The following is a 19,098-nucleotide window of genomic DNA, read 5'->3' on the forward strand; positions in this document are numbered from 1 at the left end:
CTAAGCTTCCACTCCATGAAAACTTCTTGCAAAAACGGGATTTCGAAATTGCCACCATCTACGGACAGAATACGAGTGACAAGATCCCTAGAAGCATACGCAGAAGCAACAAAGGCGACAAGCCCTACAACGCACACAGGACGAACACCTAACCCACCATACCTGACAGGTAGCGCAGCTTGAACCCTCTGTGACTCATCAAGGCTAACATTTAAAATGGCTTCAAGGCCACGTCGCAATATTTGGTCAAAGTCCTTAACCGACTGTTGAAATAACCATGATGGGGATGTCCGCAAAGTATAAACCATAATACGTGGCATGGAAAAGGAGCTACGTAACAAAACCAACGCAACATGCGCCGACAAATGCTTAAGATGAATAAGCGATGCAGACAATGCCTCTGCCTTCTTTCCAATAACAGCGGGCACCCCTTCTGGGAAAATTGGAGCCCCAAGGAGAGTGAAGTCCGCCACACCCACGATTTTTAAACCAGGAAGTAAAGTCGGTTATGGAACCATTCGAGCGACATGGTAATAACTCGCACTTCATGGTACTAACCTCCAAACCAATGGCTGATAAAGACGGCAACAACTTTTTTAAATCTTCCAGAACGACTTCCGGCGGCCCACCAAGCGTGCTATCATCCAGGTACCATATATTAAGAGGAGAATCCAAAGAAGTTACCAACTTTTGTATAGCCAGACAAAAAAACCAAAGGGCCTAAAGGATCCCCCTGCTGCACACCGACCTGCAAGGACAATACGTTACTGTTATAAAAAAGATTACTGGGCGAAGCATAGCACTGGTAGAGGAAAGGATATAAAGAGGGTACCAGATTCTTCACCTCATCCAGCATAGTATCCCTTTTCACAGAGTTAAACGCATTCTTAATATCTAACTTTAAAATAACTCTGTCAACATTGTCGTTTATCTGTGCAAAGGTATGTGTGGCATGTATTACCGCCTCACAGCCTAAGGGCGTGCCAAAACCCACTTGATGCGGCTGAAGATACTCGGCCATTTCGTCCCTAACCGAACGGCAACAAAGCTTAGAGACCAAACGACGTATGGAATTCCCGATAGCAATAGGCATAACGCTCCTGTCCTTTTTCGTCAAAGCACAAATTGACGCACCATACAAATAAGGGCAAACTTGAGGATTAACCATGCCTCTTAAGAGGAAATTGCACAATTTGGTCAAAGATTCGAGCAATATAGGCCCATTGCTACCCGCCGAAGGCGACGTCAACTCCTTTAAATGCTGAGGACGAAGGCCATCTAAACCAGCAGCCGACCCATTATAAAAGCTCCCCAAAGCATCTACAACGTCGGAAGAAGAAACACTTAGGAGCTCGAAGCATCTGGTTCAGCTAGCAATGCAAGCTGCCTCGATGAAGAAGGGTGCTGGTTCCGCAGCTCCCTTAAAGTGTTGTCATTGTTAGGTGCTAATTTTGAATCCGACATTAAGAGGCGAACTGCACTCCACACTTCCCCCTCATGCACCTTGGCCTCTATGGCACGGTAAAGCGACTGCGGTTTGTGTGTAACTTCATCTGGAAAGTACACACGAATGGCGTCTATGTTCTCCTTCACTTTAGACGTAAGAGACTGGCGACCCGAAGATTCCGGAACCCGCAACGCGGTGAAGGAGAAAGAAAGTAACGTAAACCAGTCGTTCATACTATTTGACAACAAACATTTATCTATAACGCCGGCCAATCTACCCGCTGCTAAACTCCTCGCCCCTTTTGGTATGTGCTTCAACACCCTAACATCCCTCTTTAGCGACGGTAAACTTTGAAAACCCGTATTATCCGCGACAGAACTTGCAGGCCCCATTATCGGCATTAAGCTGAGTGGGGATCCTATTTTAGCGACCAATGTTTTTTTTCTCTGTATATTCTTCTTTTTCCAAATGTAATGTATTGTGGCGTTAAATAAATGTATTTTCTTTCTTAATAAAAGTACCTACTGTTTATAGCACAATCGAACAACGCTAGAAATCTCTGGAACAGACCTGAAACATGGTGTGTAATGTACATAGATATAAGAAGTAAGGAGATATATGTATAACGAAGCATAATTTCAATGAGTCTCGTTGTCTCCAACTGTCCCCCACCACATCATTGAGGCCGTGGCCAGACAACCAACGCACGCGCTGTGATTGGACAAACCGCGCGGAGTAAGATACGATACGAGAGTGGCGACACTAGAGGGGGACAAGTCGATAAAGTTACAACAGCTTTCGATATTATATATGTTCTGAACATTAGATTATTGTTTTGACATTAAAACGTATTGTTTTAAGTGATAGTTGCCATTGACTTAATTTATATTCCTTTTAATATTTGACCTTGGGCCTTATTCGACATGCACAACTGTCAAATTTCGCGTCCACATCAAATCAACACTTGATTCTATCGCATGTTGATTGTATCAAGTGTTGATTCTATCAACTGTGGATATTATCATTTGGAACAATCAAAACTCATTCATAGAAAAAATAATCAAACTAAAATCAACTTTGTTTATTACTACTATACAGTTTGTAATGGCTCTGAACTCGAAGTGGATCGGTTTGATTTGATTGTCACCTGACTGTGGATTGCTAATGTCAAATTTTGACAAGTGTTGATTTTATTGCTAGACTTTATTGTCTATGGGCTTGGGCACCATCTTGGATTTTTTGACGTACGACAGGGAATACCCTTCCTTTCATACAATATATGGCATAGAGTAAGGCGTCTTTTTTTTTAAAAACATAACTTTACAAGAATCAGCGACATCTTGTATCCGATAGTATAAGTAATGCGCTATGAATAATGCGGCGGCGAGTAGTGAAACTATACCTGACAATGTCAATCAATTAAAAAGTGACCACACAGTTGATGGTCGATAAAGGCGATTATTAATTGAATTTTAACGACAATAAAGCACTATTGACATGCGATCTTTTTGTTGAACCCACACCTACACGTCGAATAATGCTCGCTCCACATATTCTCCTAGAAACGCTCAAAATTGTAAAAAAAATTGATGCAATTTACTCCGCACCCAGTCTCAAGTTGCTTCTAAACCACGTTCACGAACCAAGTTGTAACCTAACACATCTGTAAATATAAGGCATATGATTTGGTTCATGAATAACCTTTATTACTATAAAAATAATACTACATTTGTCAAAAAAAAAATCTGTATTGCGCTATTACATAATGCATAAAATTGATATAAAGATAGGTACCATAGTAGCTCGCTCACTTGGTCTATCAACAACTATTTTAATGCTCTTTGTACTCGTATACGCGACCCCATTGTATGTACAGTCGCCATCAGATATATCGGAACGCATGTATGAGATCTCAAATTATTAAGATAAGACCTACTGTCCTGTCTATATTACTTACCAAGACCTAAGTACCTATTATTTATATGTACCTACACAAAGAGAATTCCTATGTTAAAAGGAGATTAAATACATATTTTGTTATTCAACTACAAATAAAATAAAATTTATCTTTTTCAGTTAACACATTTTTTTACCGATTTCTTTAATAAAATAAAACATTAAAGTATTATGTGACTATATTTCATTGTCTTCGGTGTAGATTATTTACTGATGTTCCAATTTCCTGTATCAGTTTGGTACCAGGAAATATAAAAACTACACCTCTTCAAAAACTTTGCTGGTAGTTCGACATCTGTAAGTTTAAATATAAAACATGATAAAAACACTTAAGTCAAAAACGTATACATTAAATATTTGCCCTATATTCTGGTCGCTCGGTAGGGTGCCCAGAAGGCTGGGTGCATTTCCGCGCTGGTTAACAATGCTGATCCTCTGGTCACCAGAAGCCTAAATAAGGCGCTCTCATAGAGCCACGCTAGTGCCCTACAGTTTCAAATTCAACCCCAAGTGCCACAAATGTAGTTAAGGGTTTAAATTCTGGATCAAGAACATGGAATACTATTCGCTAGTAAGGCCATAGGTATTAGAAAAAAATAATAGTAGGAGACGGCCGTGGTCATGGTAGGTGGTACAGGTGGGCCAGGCAAGCTCTGAAATTATGCACCTATTTTACTATAACTTTGTTCACCTGTGTATATTTACTGTTTCCATGATAATCATTTTTAATATGTAGCCCGTGTAATCGGGCTGTATAATTGGTCTCATATTTTTTAACACAAAATCATAATTTTAATTCAATAATTAATGGTGTTTTACATATTAATCATTAATGTTTAATGTACCTATTTTGCAAAATTTTCTTGCATATAATAATATTGTTTACTTCAATTGACGTGTTTATTATTTTCGTTACTATGTCAACGTTAATACTTAAAAAATTATAACGTGAAGGTTGAGTCCGCAGTACAGTTACAGTTTACGTACATAGTGGCATTAGCACAGTCGGATTAGGACCAAACTCGAAATGTCTGAACAGTCATGAAATTTGGTATGTATATACGCCCCTTAAAGACCCCTTTTTCATGCCCACACCATTTGACATTTGGGGACCTCGAGGAACCGCAGCCATCTTGGAAAATGTGGACCATCCAGGAGAAATTCGCGTTTTACTCTAAATCTACGTTCTTTATTCAATAATCGTGTAAGGCAACATTCAAGCTTATAAAATTCTACATAAAATAGTTTTAGACATCTTTGCGAAAAAAAAAATGATCTTGCTGTAAAAAATACTTGCTAAACCCAGATTTAGCCCTTATACCCTTTCATGGGATATTCTCTTAATAGGAAACTTGGAACAATAAAAATTCCACTTTTAACTATATATTTGTACATAATCTACCCCAATATCAATATTTTACTTGACTGCAACTTAACCAGAAAGTAGGGTTATGGGTATAAGTACTGAGGATTCAGGACACCCTGTACCTTAGGATACTGGACGGATTTTTTAAATGACGTATTATTTAGCCCTAAACTTTTTTCTTCCGTTAATTTTAGTAACTTTGTATTGCATAGCACTTGTATACTAACTGTGGATCTACTGATGTCTGTTTTACTGTACTCCGCTCAATAGTTTAGGCGCTAGAAGAAAAAATATGATTTAATATTCGGAGTCCTCTCAAGGCGGCTGTATTGATTTTTCTTTAATAGAACAAGTAAAAGTAGGTTGTGAATGGCAAGAGAAATCTAACGATACGTCATTTAAAAAAATCCGTCCAGTATCCTAATACCTAGCTACTGGGTGTACTGAATCATCAGTACGTACACCCATAACCCTTCTTTCTGGTATAGTCACAGTAGAGTAAAATGTTAATATTGGGGTAGACCACGTACAAATGTATAGTTAAAAATAGAATTCATATTCCTCCGAGTTTCCTTTTAAGAGAATGTCCCCTGGAAGTGTATAAGCGTTAAACTTAGATTCAGCAAGTATTCTCTATAACAAGATGTATTGTTCTGCAAAGATATCGAGGACTTTTTTGTGTAGAATTTAATAAGTTTTAATGTTGACTGTTGTGTTGATGGTACACATTTTCCAAGATGGCTCGGATTCCTCGAGATCCCCAAATGTTAAATGGTTTGGGCATGAAAAAGGGGCCTTTAATTTATATACATAATAAATTTCATGACTGTTACAGAGACTTCGAGGTTGGTCCTAATCCGATTATGCTACATAGTGCGTCCGCAGCAAATTCGGTTCTCCATACAAATGTAGTTACGCTCTCATTTTAAAATGACTTGCTAGATTGCTCTGAAACTTTGTACTTATAATATGATATGGTATGTCTATGCCTATAATTAATTTAAAACATAAATGTGAAATGAGAGCCAGTTAAGTTCAATATTAAGAATATGAGTCGTTGTTGATTCGCCGATAACGGAATTGAGATCTATATGGGTCCCATGTTCTGTGCTGTGTAGAAAATCCTGAAATTATAAAAGATTTGTCTTGGTTAGTTTTTACGTATAGGCTACGTATCACCGAAACGTCACAAACACCACGAAGGTTCGGCTTGTACGGGCCATCGTTTTTCCTATATTCTTACACGCTGCGGAGACCTGGACTATCCGAAAGACAGAGGAAAAGACGATAGACGCCCTAGAAATATGGTGCTGGAGGAAAATGCTGGGGATATCCTGGACCGAGTTTCGGACTAATGTCTCCATCCTTAAAGAACTCCGTATCAAGCAGCGCCTTTCGACTCTCGTAAAGACCCGCATACTCAGTTTTTTCGGTCACGTCTCGAGGAGGAACAACGACTCCATAGAGCGTCTAGTGGTGCAGGGTAGAGCAAACGGAAAAAGACCGCGCAAAAGGCCACCTATGCGATGGACTGACCAAATCAAATCTGCCATGAAGAGTCCCCTGAACGCATTTGCCAGAATGGCCCCCAACCGCGAAAAATGGCGAGAAATCGTACGGCAAGCAACATCTGCGCCTGATATCAGCAGTTGACCACGACGCTCTGCAAAGAGTACAACGACAAAGAAGAAGAAGACGTATCATATTTGTCTAAAATTTGGTTTGTTGGTACACACACAAGGGATAGTCTCTAGCTAGGTACGGGGTGCCACACTCGTCAGCGCGACGGCGATATTTTTTACCTTTTACCTAAAAATCTCAAATTTGTGTACGGGCTCAGCTCCTGTTTCGTCTTAAGCCTGAATTTAACAGATTCTGACTCACAGGGGGCTTTGAGCATGCTGTTGCGTTCGTTTTCAAATTTTGAAAAAAAGAACTAGCCTAACAACACAATAAATGCTTGTTTTTCCGCATTCTTCACTATATCTCCCTGTCTCACTACTATCTGACCTTCTAACCCAGAGGGGAAAATATACCTTATTGGGGCTACTCCATCTTCCTCATGATAATTATATATTTTACTTTACTGTAAAGCAATCGGTACATGTTACAAGATGCACATTGTTAAGAGCCGGGGTTAGAACCCACGACCATTGGTTTTAAAATGAAGCTTTGTATATAATTTGTATTTTTATAATAAATCTGTTTTCTTGTTGACATTTTGTGGTATTGTATTGCTTTATGTTAATTGTCAAGATAGTTCTTTCATCCTGGACAATTGTCACATGCGTCACATGTACGTTTTATGATAGATCTACATCGACGCAACTGCATGTCATTGTCAAAGAGCATATAATCACTACGTTTTAAGAGACGGGACTTCCATACTAGCGAGTGGAATCAGTTTGTTTCGCAAATCATTACCAAAATGTACGACAAAGAACCGTTAAAGAACCATAGTACCAACATAAGCGATTTAAATAGTGTAGTACGCTACACGCTTACGATTCTTATCGATATCGATAAAATGGGGAGGGTTGAAACATAGGCTCCTGTCTACAAATTTTGTACTCGAAATCAGGTTAGCATCGAGTCCACATTTAAGTTGTATGTTATATAGTGGATAGTTCTTAATTGGACTACTATCTGGTCGGGCTTAATGTGGACCCGAATTATTTTAATACAGTTTTTAAGTCGTGTTTTTTTATTTTATTAAATGCTTGATTTTCATAATTATGAGCACATACATGTTTGAATAAATGTAACTTTTCTATGGGAAAATGTATCAGGTCTTCGTTCCCAACAAATTTGGCCCACTGCATGCATCTGAAAACATACAGCCTTGGAAAAGCATGACTTTATCTACAGTTTATATTCCATGTGTTTGCTAATGAGATGATCAACTGATTATTTCGCGCTAATATGCATCTATAAATCATGTTTTTCGGCATCCAGTTATCAACAACCCTATATCAATGCTTTAACTTTTTATGTATTTATATGTCTGTTAATCATGAGAACGGGTCTGGCCTTGTTGGCAGCGACCCTGCCTATGAAGCCGATGGTCCCAGGTTCAAATCCTGGAACGGGCATTTATTAGTGTGATGAGCATGAATATTTGTTCCTGAGACATGGGTATTTTCTATGTATTTATAAATACTTATAAATTAGGTCTATGTGCATATATATATACATTATTGCACAAACTGACTTAGTACTAAAGTATGAATGGCATGTGTTGTGGGTATATATATATATATATATATATATATCGTTGTCTAAGTACCCACAACACATGCCATTCATACTTTAGTACTAAGTCAGTTTGTGTAATAATGTCCTATAATATTTTTTTATTTATCATAAAAACAGAGATTAATTTTCTTACATTTTAGGTTAATATATTAAATAATCACTAGATAAAAAAAATATGTTAACTAATGACCATTAATGCATAAGTAATAGATAATTTATGCATTATTAATCTTCGACGAATTAATTATGGTCATATTGCATGCTAGTTCTAAGGAAATTTCACATATTTAATTTAATTATTTACACTGATATACAAATAAAACTAGTTATCGATAGTTATAGTACATCCCTAGTTCACAACGAAAAATAATGTAAAATATCTAATTTTCGATGTGTTTATAGCCTGCTGACCCAAAATAAGGTCAAAAGTATCTAAAGCAATACTTACCAGTCTTCATCCAAGGGAAATTTCGCCATAAAATCCCTTTTTTCGTGATTTTCTCGAGTGGCTCGCTTGCCACATATTTCACACTTAGTAAACCGTTTTCTCACTGGCATTGTAACAAACTCGCTCTTTGCTCTGATCACGGTTGACTATTTTCGATTTTTGCACTAAATAATAAAGAAATTACACGAAATACCCGAACAAAACATTGAAGCCTTCAAAACAAACAAAGCAATTAGGCTGACAGTAGACTTGATGTAAACTTGACAGAATAAATAGCACTGACGTTTTCTTTTTCTTCGTTGGCAATGATTTGCGAAACAAATTCCATACAAAACTTTTTTCTTCCTAGTTGCGTCAGCCTGATCGGAATTTGGCAGCTAACTCCATCTTGCGTCCAGTAGAAGAATCAAAATCGTACAGGTAAAACTACTCTCTGCCTTAGGATCCCCTTTTAAATGTCATAAATCCAAACATGGCAGCCATACCCATCGACAAAAAAGTCTACCGTTGATCTAATTTCATTTGACAGTTAACTAATACGTATTCGACACGCTTATATTTGACAACTAGAATCCTGACTAGAGCTGGGACTGCGTACCAAAAGTACGTCTCTGTTACTCGTACCAAAAGTACGTCTAAAATACCAGTTTTACGAGTATGACCCCCAATAGGCAGTTTACGTATTTGCCGTGCTTAGGCGTCTTACAAATAAGGATTATTTATACAAATATCGACTTATTATTTCGGTAAGGGTCGGAAATATGGTGACGTTTTGAGTGAAGGCTATGAATCTATTGTCATATTTTTGTTATATATTATTACATTATTTTTAGATACAACAGACACCCAGACGACCATCTGTTAACAAAATTTTATTTTACCTAAAGTAACGGTAAGAATGGAGGTACGAGGTGATAAAAGTTTCATATTTGTTTTATTTCAGAAATCAAAGTCCGTACTTTTAAATACTCGACAAGCTAAAAGTAGTCTATTACAAATAACCTGTTCCAAAAACTATTCCGGTACAACGCCCCGCCTCTAGTGTGGATATTGTTCACTGACAGGTGGTGATAATGGCAATTCGACAAGTCACAATATTTCTCACATCAAATGGAAATCAACACGAAACGTCACTTTTAGCATGTCGAATAAGGGCCCTTATTTGCAAGCTAAGATTTATTAGGATCCATATGTTCTGTCACAAAGGTTTTTACTGATAAAATGTAATACAAAGCTTTTAATAAAAAACATGTACCATGATCCGAAAGCTTGTTTTATGCTAATCAAACCGTAATATATTTATTAAACCAATTGGTTTTAATTTTAGTAACGATTTTATTTACTGTTTGTTTAAGTTGTTTACTTTGGGATTGTCGTTAGACGCGAGCACTCGCCTAGATTGTACTTCAGAAAAGGGATTAAAAATCAAGGTTACATTAATAAAATAGTTACAATTGTATTTTTAATGAACCTACTTTCCGTATCTGAATATAACATAGAGTTATGAGGAACTCCGTAAGCAAGTTGTTAAACTATATTGTTAAATTATAATTTTGCAAGCATTAACATATTTTATTATACCTAGTGCAATTATTCGAATCTTGATATGAACCTGACTAAAATAGAATTACGGGTATAAACTACAATGTAATAAATAATTGTAATTAAAGTTTACATTTTTTTTTTTTGACGTCCCTGCTCGATTTTTAATTAAATCATACATCAGGTGCGTACAAAATAATAATACAATTTTACTTGAAAATAATTTCTTCCATACCCTCTATATCCAGAATGTTTTATTGATTACGCTTAAACATCAATTATGCACGAGCGCCACTCTATTTCGCGGCGTCAAAAGGTGAGCGGTTGGCGCTCGTACCAAGAAACAATAATGCCGTTGTGAATATCGTTAGCGGTATAATGCATTGCGCCGTTGCTTAGCACACTAAAAATAGTTTTCCACGCTAAACCGTCAATGTAGAATGCATATTCAAATTGCAATGCGTTTGTTTGACGAAATGGTCCGACTGTGTGTGTGGTTTTATTGACTAATACGTGAAAATGTGGTATGTAACCCCATGGTCCTTGTAGTTTTTGTATGCACTCATATTTCGACACGAAACAACGGATTTTAAGAAAATTCACGCACACATTTTTCAATGCCAGCTAAATCGCGTCTTTTGACGGCGGACACAGTATGGCCACGATCTGGCCATGTTGCGGCGACACGCCCCACGCCTCCGTCAGATATCTAGTACCTTCTATGATCTGAGGTAATATTCCACACAAATGCGTTAATAGTAATACTGGATACCCTCCTTGGTTTTCTCGTGCACTAATAAAAGTTCGCAAACAGAAACTATCAGCCCATAAAAGGTGGAAAATACATAGTATTTACATAGATGTAAGAAGTAAGGTAATGTATAATGTTAATAAAAGTTCCTGTTTTCGTACTGTAATACTTTAATTTAAGCCAACCCGTTAATGGAGGTATTAAGCTTAACGTATTCTACGCGAGCGAGATTGCGAGAAGAGGCTAATTAATTATAAAATGCAAGAACCCTACGTACACAAACTTAGACTGAGCTCTTACTGAAACATAGTTGTAATAGTTTTAATTGGCTATCAAGTCAGCTTATTAATTGCTACACTTTAAAAATGCATCAATCGAGAGGTACTCCACATTGCTTAGTCGTACATGCAGTTGATTAAAATATTTAAGAGGAATTCCTAGTTGCGATTTTCCATACAAACGCTCTCGACTGTTTCCTCCCTGATTTTTTAACCTAGAGCAATGATTTATTCAAATAAGATCAATATCATCAATATCTGTGCCGCTATGTTTTGATTTTTTGGATTATTTTATTTTGAAGAAACTTACAGCACCTCGAAAATCGCAAAAACGGCTCAATTGAATTGGCTGCAAAGGCGCAGGGCGCAGTATACAAATATGACAACCAATATCCAAAAAATCTAAACATAGCGGCATAGATTACTTAGAATTGGTTGCGTGTTAGAGGAGGAAACAGTCCAGAGCGAAACCTCGATTTTTGAGTTTTTTGCGTGGGAATTTTAGTCCGAGCTGTAGTTGTCCTTATCGCACGCACGCACTCCCGCTCACCGCAGCGCGACAAAAACATAACAAGCTTAAAAAATCGAGATTTGAAAAGTTGTTCAGCTAGGAATTGCGCTTAATAATGCAGTTCAGGTAGGTCGCTGCGGTACTTTGTAACAATGGAACTTGATGAGTGCTTTATTCATTGATTGACCTAAATTGTGTAACAATGAGGCTAAGAACACCATCGGCCGATTAGCACTTAAATTAGACTTGCAGTTGACGAATTCGCTTGCTAAACTTAATAGAGATCATTAAGTGAGATTAGTAAGAATTAGAATTAGGTAGGTAATTTAATTAATCGATGTTAGATACTAAACGGTTATAAGACCGTGAAAATGTGTTACACACCTTAATACTCGATACGTTATTTTTGATTTCCTTTTGATTCTTATGGCGTTTCGTCTTCGAGCTAGGGCGGCGGCGCCCGCGAGCAGCGCGCCTTCGGCACCGGCGTCGTCGGACTCCTCGCTGTCGTGGGGCATAGCGCTCGGCGCCGGCGGCCGAGCCTTCGAGCCGCCGCCGGATGCCCTGCCCGTGCCCCACGACAGCATCGAACTTCGCAGAGACCTGAGCGTCTCCGTTGTACTGCAGGCCCGCTCACTGCACCATTCAACAACATATCGGCGCACCGATTAAGTAACGCACTCGCGGCACACGGTTCACGCGCACTTCGCACTCACTTCACTACTGTAACATGCTAGGAACTCACAAATGCTGTTGTAAATTTAAGCTCGTCGGTAGGAATGTGAATGTGAGCACGCGTAGCGAGCCCCCGGCGGCATATCACTGTGCAAACACCGCTATCTCGCGGCGTACATTAACTTCGATCACCCGGTAATGCGGGTAACGTTCTAGATGATATATCGAACCTGCTGGCTTTGAATCATGCTGTCTGATAACACCCGGGTAACTTCTACATTTATAACTAATTACGTTAATTTATAACAATACTTAATAAACCTAACAGGCCAATTCGGATACATACTGACATCAAGTCATTTATGTAGTTATTTTGCGTCTCGCTCGCGCCGGAATATATACGGAAGAGTACCAGCGAAATGAGTCAACGATAACTGAATGACATCATCATTTAGATGTCATTCAGTTATTCAGATGCAAACTTGAGTTGTTTCCTTATGTTAGTGGGTAGAATCGATTTTAAATGATGATTTTGAATGATACATTTTTTATTACATTCATTTGGATTTGATTTTTTTGGTATTTCATAGTCTGTATTTGACTATTTGCCTCGCGTGGGTGTGGTGAAAAATGGCCACTTGGAGGCAAAGCTTCTTTTACCCTCGTGCCTAGAAACCCTCGCAACTCTCGAGATTCCACTTGTGTATGTATGTAGTTCCCTATTTGAAGTTTCCATAGGAAGAAATAAAAATATTGGAAAAAATAAAAATGTATTTTTTTCTACTTTTCGATTCGAAATTACAAAATAATCGTAAATGCCACAAGTACATCATATCTGAGGCCGATTTGTAGAAAATTTCAAGGAGTACTGTTATGTATTAATCATGTGCCCCTCCCCTTGATCGACATCACAGAAATATATCTAGATATATTTCTGTGATCGACATCCACTTCTCCACATTCTACTAAGATGCTACTATTGCGACAGTTTTGCGCCTAAGTGTATATTGCATCGAGCAGTGAAATATAAAAATCATAAGAAATACTTGTGTACAATATGTCAAATATTCCGTTAGTAAATTAAATACGTACACAGGCTGAATAGAATACGAACCGAAGCAACGTTCGCTTTACAGCGACAACAGAAGGGGAATTCAAATGAAGCGGGCTCCATATTGTATGAGTCATGGCGGCCTCCCGCATAACAAAAGCAAGTACATACAATAATACCATTCCCATTCCACAAGTTGCTCGTATGTTAAGACCGCCTGTTGTTTACCTCTTCTTGATGCGCTGTATTATTTGTATTGTTTCTGTATCGAGGTGTGCAATAAAGAGTATTTGTATTGTATGTCATGTTATAACGATTTTTAAAAAATAGTGAACGAAGTCAAGGTTACAATGCGGGAGGCAATCATTACAGACTAGGTGACGGCAATGTAAGTAATTAACCTTCAGAACAACCTGGTTTGAACGTTATTTAAGTATTTTATATTATAACTATCTTCAATATTAAATATTTGAGATCTCGATATAGGTACTGAGAGCAGTAAACTACGATTATAGTTATTTACGATACAAGTGCGAGGATAGGAAATTCGTAACGAGTGGCGATAAATTCTCTCCCGTCGGTAGTGTTTTAAATCGACACACAATGTTTTTCAACACACTTACTCAAAACCACGTTTTTATTCCACCGATTTTTTGCTCATAATCCTAGATATTCTACACGTGTGCTTTTTCAGTATATTATAACACTCGTGCTTTTTCATTATATTATCCCAATGAGTTAAGAAGGTATCTGATTGCTAATAATATACATGAAAATGGAGCCTTCTTAATTTGGTCGAGTAATACATTTTTTTAACCAACTATTAGGTTTCAAATGTTAGTTCAAAGTGGTTTTATGACACCAAACATAATTTGTAGATTAAATTATCTATTACATTACATTAACGACTTAAACATAACATTTTATCGATTTGATCTCCATCCGACGAATCGAAATACGAAAATATTAGCTTTTTTAAAAAAAATATTGGCTGTTTGTCGATTTCATTCACGCCATTGCCATGCGCGCGCATTAAAATCGTGCGTAAAAAAAATAACGCGCCAGCCATTTTCCGCATTTGTCATAAAATTTGAATAGTTTTGCATGTTTTTAGTTTATTTAAGAATAAGAATAAGAATAAGATTTTTTTTATTGCCACATATTACAGGTTCACTATAAAACAAAAAATAAAAATAAAAAGTACATAATAAAGAAGAAGAAAAAGAATTATTATATTTTATACATATGAATAACGCAGAAATATTGGGAGATGCCCGGCGCTGGTTTTCAGACCGGTCCCAGACTAGGACGGTCGGTCGGAGGATAGCATAATTACCAATTACAATTATATAGATTAACATCCGTGCTCGTAGTTAGGTACACAATTAAAAACATAATAATAAAAAATTAAATTACAAAAGAAACACATCATAACGGCTTAGTTAATTATAGCGACAATAATGACGAAAATGACATTTTCAAGCTTTGAAAATAAAGACCACATAAAATTGACGCTGCCAGTAATACTAATAGAAGCAAGAGCCGAGCACAATAGCCTTTTACCATCAAAATCGGGTGAAAAATAATTGGCGGCATATGAAACTTTTATTGAATGGAAAATCAGCTAGAACGCCCAGTCTTTCTTAGAAAACGTGTTGGTAGCTTACTTCAATGAACTGGCGAATAAGTGCCTACAAGCCCAGCACGCTTTGGTGCAATTATTCCATGTTAAAACTGTAATAAAGTCACCATTTTGAAAATATTACTTTTATTGTTTTGACAAAAAAAAATCTAATTTATAAGTTTTGTTTTTTCGACATAGTTTTTAATTTATAAGTAGTGTGTTGAAAAACGTCGTATGAAACGCGTGTGTATTGGTCATTACCCACATCGGCTTTCTTATTAAGACAATATCACCTCGTGTGTAATGACCAACTTAGCACACTTGTATCATAATGTAGTATTACAGTACATATGACCCTTTAAATTTTCGACATAGTTACATAATGTGGTAATTTACGCACTAGTGCGGAAAAGTGGCACCATATGTGCTGTAAAGTAGTACTGTGTTGGCGCGACGCAGGACGCACAATGACTAAATGACATCAATCTGTTCGAATTGGCCTGCTAGTAACATAAAAAGGGGTTGGAACACACTGAGTGTAAATTGATCATCTAAGATAAAAAAAGTAGGTACATGACGTAGGTTCCATAGGTTAAGTGGTTAACCAGCTTGTAGGCAGGATAAATCACATTCAAGTTGACCGATTGTATTATACTTTTCTGTTAATTTATCCTCATGATTATGTTGATTTATTTAAAATAACAATATCCCCATATCACTTGTTGCAACACATTGCAAGATAAACTCACTTTTTAATGTACCTATATAGATCCTAGTATTTTTTCACTGAGCACTAGCTTGCACATTACTTATACATCTAGGATAACTTTAACTTCCCGGTATGTAATAGTACGTGTTTGTTTCGACAAACACTCGCGCGAACTAAAGTAACGAGGAGAGTTGCGCCGGCGCGTGGTCTGGCGGTCACACGCTGCGTACGCGACATTCGTGTCGCTCCGAAATAGAACTGCTTCCAATAGCACTCGCGTCTACAATACAAGACACACACTTTACAACTTATGACCTCGAGTCGGTTCGCCACACTTGTTTGCCATTACTGGACCAGAGCAGGAAGATTCAATGTTATATATAAGTACTTCGTGTTTTTAGCATTAGAAGGAACACTTTAATTGTTAATAAAAATGCAATTATCTAATGTAGCATGCTCACAATTAATACTCATAGTCATAATTTACATCAAAATTTTACCGCAAAAAGTGTTCTAGCTTACTTGTGTGAAGTTCTCTCTATTAATGCTAGACAACAACGAAGTATATATATGTATCTTAGAATTCATGACGAATTCAGCTTACCCTTCGAGTACAGTGGTACCCCATCTTACTCCATAGGTGGGCGAGATGCGACATTTTTCATTTTTAGATCTACGAGTACTTATCAAATTTTGTTTAGCTTAAATTAAGTTTTTTTTTAATATTTATATTAAATAACAAATTGTATTTCAGAAGTTAATTACTAATTTAAATGACGTTTAAGGAATCCCGTAACACACAATTAGTTTAATTTTATTCGAATGGCAAGCATTGTCACACCTTCCCCTATTAAGGTTTATCAAGTAATTCAAACCAAGTTTATTAAATTCTTGGGGAAATGAGGGGTGAAACCAGATAGGTAGCGGGTATATCCAAATAGCCTTCCCTTTCAGTCTAATTATCGCTGACTCGCTCTGGCAAATTAGATAGTACAGTTATATACAGATACAGACAGAAGACGTTCAGTAACCGGGTAAAGGACATGCATGCTAATGATTTACGTCAAAATAATGCCTGGCGAGTAATTATTTCCACTATTATTCCTCCGTTGACCGTTATACTGTTGCGTAAAACTTTTTAGTACGGTCGCCAAGCCGCTCCGAGGCCAGATTTAATTGACTCAGCTCGGCCTTACCCACAACCGGTATCAATGTGTTCGGACAGTTCTCCTGATCACCGTACATGCGGTAGTAAAGCGGAAAAATGGTGGAGGGGATAGTAATGACGTCACAAAGATGGCGGCCGGACCTATTCTTTTTGGCGGTGTATCTCGAAAACCACTTAACCGATTTTAATCATCGAGGTGTCAAATAATAGCTTATATTATGGAGATTATTTCCTTTTCTACAAACATTTACGTGAAACCTATAGGAAAAAAAATAATCACAAAAAACAGTTTTTTTATAAAATTATTATTTTTTATTTTGTAAAAATCTCCGTAAATATTAGCATTTCGCAAATTTTGTTTAATATAAAACATATTGCTTCATTATCAAGGAATATAATGAGCCTTAAAACATACAGATCGAGTAATAAACAATGAAGCTACACTCATTTATTTGCGCATGGGTAACGATAACTGGCTTTTACCGGTCGAAACTGTGGTGACTGTTACGATACGTATTGAATGGAATTTATAGAGTATCGGTTTTAATTACTGAAATTATAATTAAAATTATAAAAACCAGACACAATAATGTTACCTTACTTCGACGTTTAGTCTCTTTTTTCGTCTTAATCATAGGTAGGTACATATTTTTTTTTATTTAAAAATTTTATACAGGGTGAACTTTTAACCACCAGTCATACTCTGCGCAGCGACTTTATAGGTCATACTTAACAACTTTTACTATGGGACCAATTCCGAAATCGCGAAAAAAATTTTGACTGTCCCATATAAAGGTGCGACCAACTTTACCAGACCAACACTTTTCCAAACTGAGCTACAGCTGTCCGATGAAGTTAAGTACTTAGGACTAACTCGCGACAATAAACTCAATTGGAACAACCACATCAACAAACGGATAGACAAGGCGGGAGTTGTCTTCTGGCAGTGCAGAAGGATGATTGGTAAGAGGTGGGGACTCAACCCGAAAATTACCCTCTGGCTCTATAAGACGATAATCCGCCCCTTACTCTGTTACGGTGCTCTGGTTTGGTGGCCAAGAACAAACCTAGGCAACGTACGAGACAAACTACAAAGACTTCAAAGGCTCGCATGCGCGGCCACCACTGGCTGCACGAGGTCTACCCCGACTGCAGCCATGGAGGTCATGCTAAGCCTTCCACCGCTGCACCTACACATACAGCAAGAGGCCAGTCTCTCAGCGGTAAGGTTGCGAACCCTCAAGATATGGTCTAACATCACAGGAGCTCTTCACACAAAATGCCTGGAAAAGGTGTATGACGAATGACGAATTTCCAGTGCTTAGGTCAGGCACGGACCGGATTCACAAACAAGCTATCTTCGATAAAAGGTACAAAATACAGTTATATGAGGACGACAATCATGAAGGACTCAATCCCCGGGAGCTGAGAATCTTCACTGATGGGTCCAAAACAGACAGCGGATCGGGCTCTGGAACCTTCTCAGAAGACCTGAACATGTCGATCACCACTCCGCTAGGAGCCCATAACTCGGTATTCCAAGCTGAGTGCATGGGCATCATAAACGCGGCGGCTGCCATCACTGCAAGGAAGGTAGTAGGATCCTCCATCCGCATACTCTCCGACAGTAGAGCAGTCTTAATGGCTCTAAATAGCCATATAGTTACATCCAAACTTATACACGAATGCCACGAACGACTAATGGAGGTATGTCATAATAACAAGATCACCCTACAATGGATCAAGGGACACAGTGGATCCCGAGGTAACGATGCTGCGGACGAGCTTGCCAGGCAAGGATCGAATGCGGGGGCGATTGGTCCGGAACCGATTCTTCCGATACCATTTAGCAAGGTACGCTCAATGCTGCTGGCACGTACAGGGAAACTACACACAGAACACTGGCTGAACCAGACTGGATGCAGACAGGCAAAAGAAGCCATGCCTGGCATCAACGGAAAACTCACAAGGGCGCTCCTGCAACTAGGGAAGGTCCGACTGAGTATGGTAACCAGTGTCATAACAGGTCATGGACTATTTAACAAACATCTTTTCACAACAGGTGTCACAGACAGTCCCCTGTGCCGAGGTTGCATGGAGACAGAAGAAACAGCCTCTCACGTGGTGCTGGAATGCAGCGGAGTGACTCCATACAGGGCTAAACATCTCGGATCTCCGAGAGACCTCCCCGAGGTCCTACTCAACATCAAAGGTTTGATAGGATTCCTCGAGGAGCTGGGCTGGCAGGACTAGCCCACCCCCAACATATCACGCAAAATAGGCGCAAGTCGTCGAGTTGCGGAAAAATCGCCCGAAT

The 19,098-nt window shown here is 38.2% G+C and overlaps 1 protein-coding gene across 17 annotated transcripts in view; it reads right to left on the reverse strand.

Moving 5' to 3' along the window:
• LOC133516798 (eye-specific diacylglycerol kinase) overlaps positions 1-19,098 on the reverse strand; it is a 342,395-nt gene that overhangs the window by 172,764 nt on the left and 150,533 nt on the right. The window contains exons 1-2 of one of the 17 annotated variants that reach the window (XM_061849768.1): positions 15,654-16,163; positions 11,939-12,390 (exon numbers count right to left, since the gene is read on the reverse strand). The exons of 9 other annotated variants lie outside the window; for them this stretch is intronic. In XM_061849768.1, the coding sequence (XP_061705752.1) occupies positions 11,939-12,141 (203 nt within the window). In that variant the 5' untranslated portion in view covers positions 12,142-12,390; positions 15,654-16,163. Of the gene's footprint in view, positions 1-11,938; positions 12,646-15,623; positions 16,164-19,098 lie in introns of those variants that run through there. 7 more of the 17 variants (XM_061849767.1, XM_061849765.1, XM_061849761.1 and 4 more) reach the window with 7 other exon arrangements.

This window comes from Cydia pomonella, chromosome 4 (genome assembly GCF_033807575.1).
Source record: "Cydia pomonella isolate Wapato2018A chromosome 4, ilCydPomo1, whole genome shotgun sequence".
NCBI lineage: Eukaryota > Metazoa > Arthropoda > Insecta > Lepidoptera > Tortricidae > Cydia > Cydia pomonella.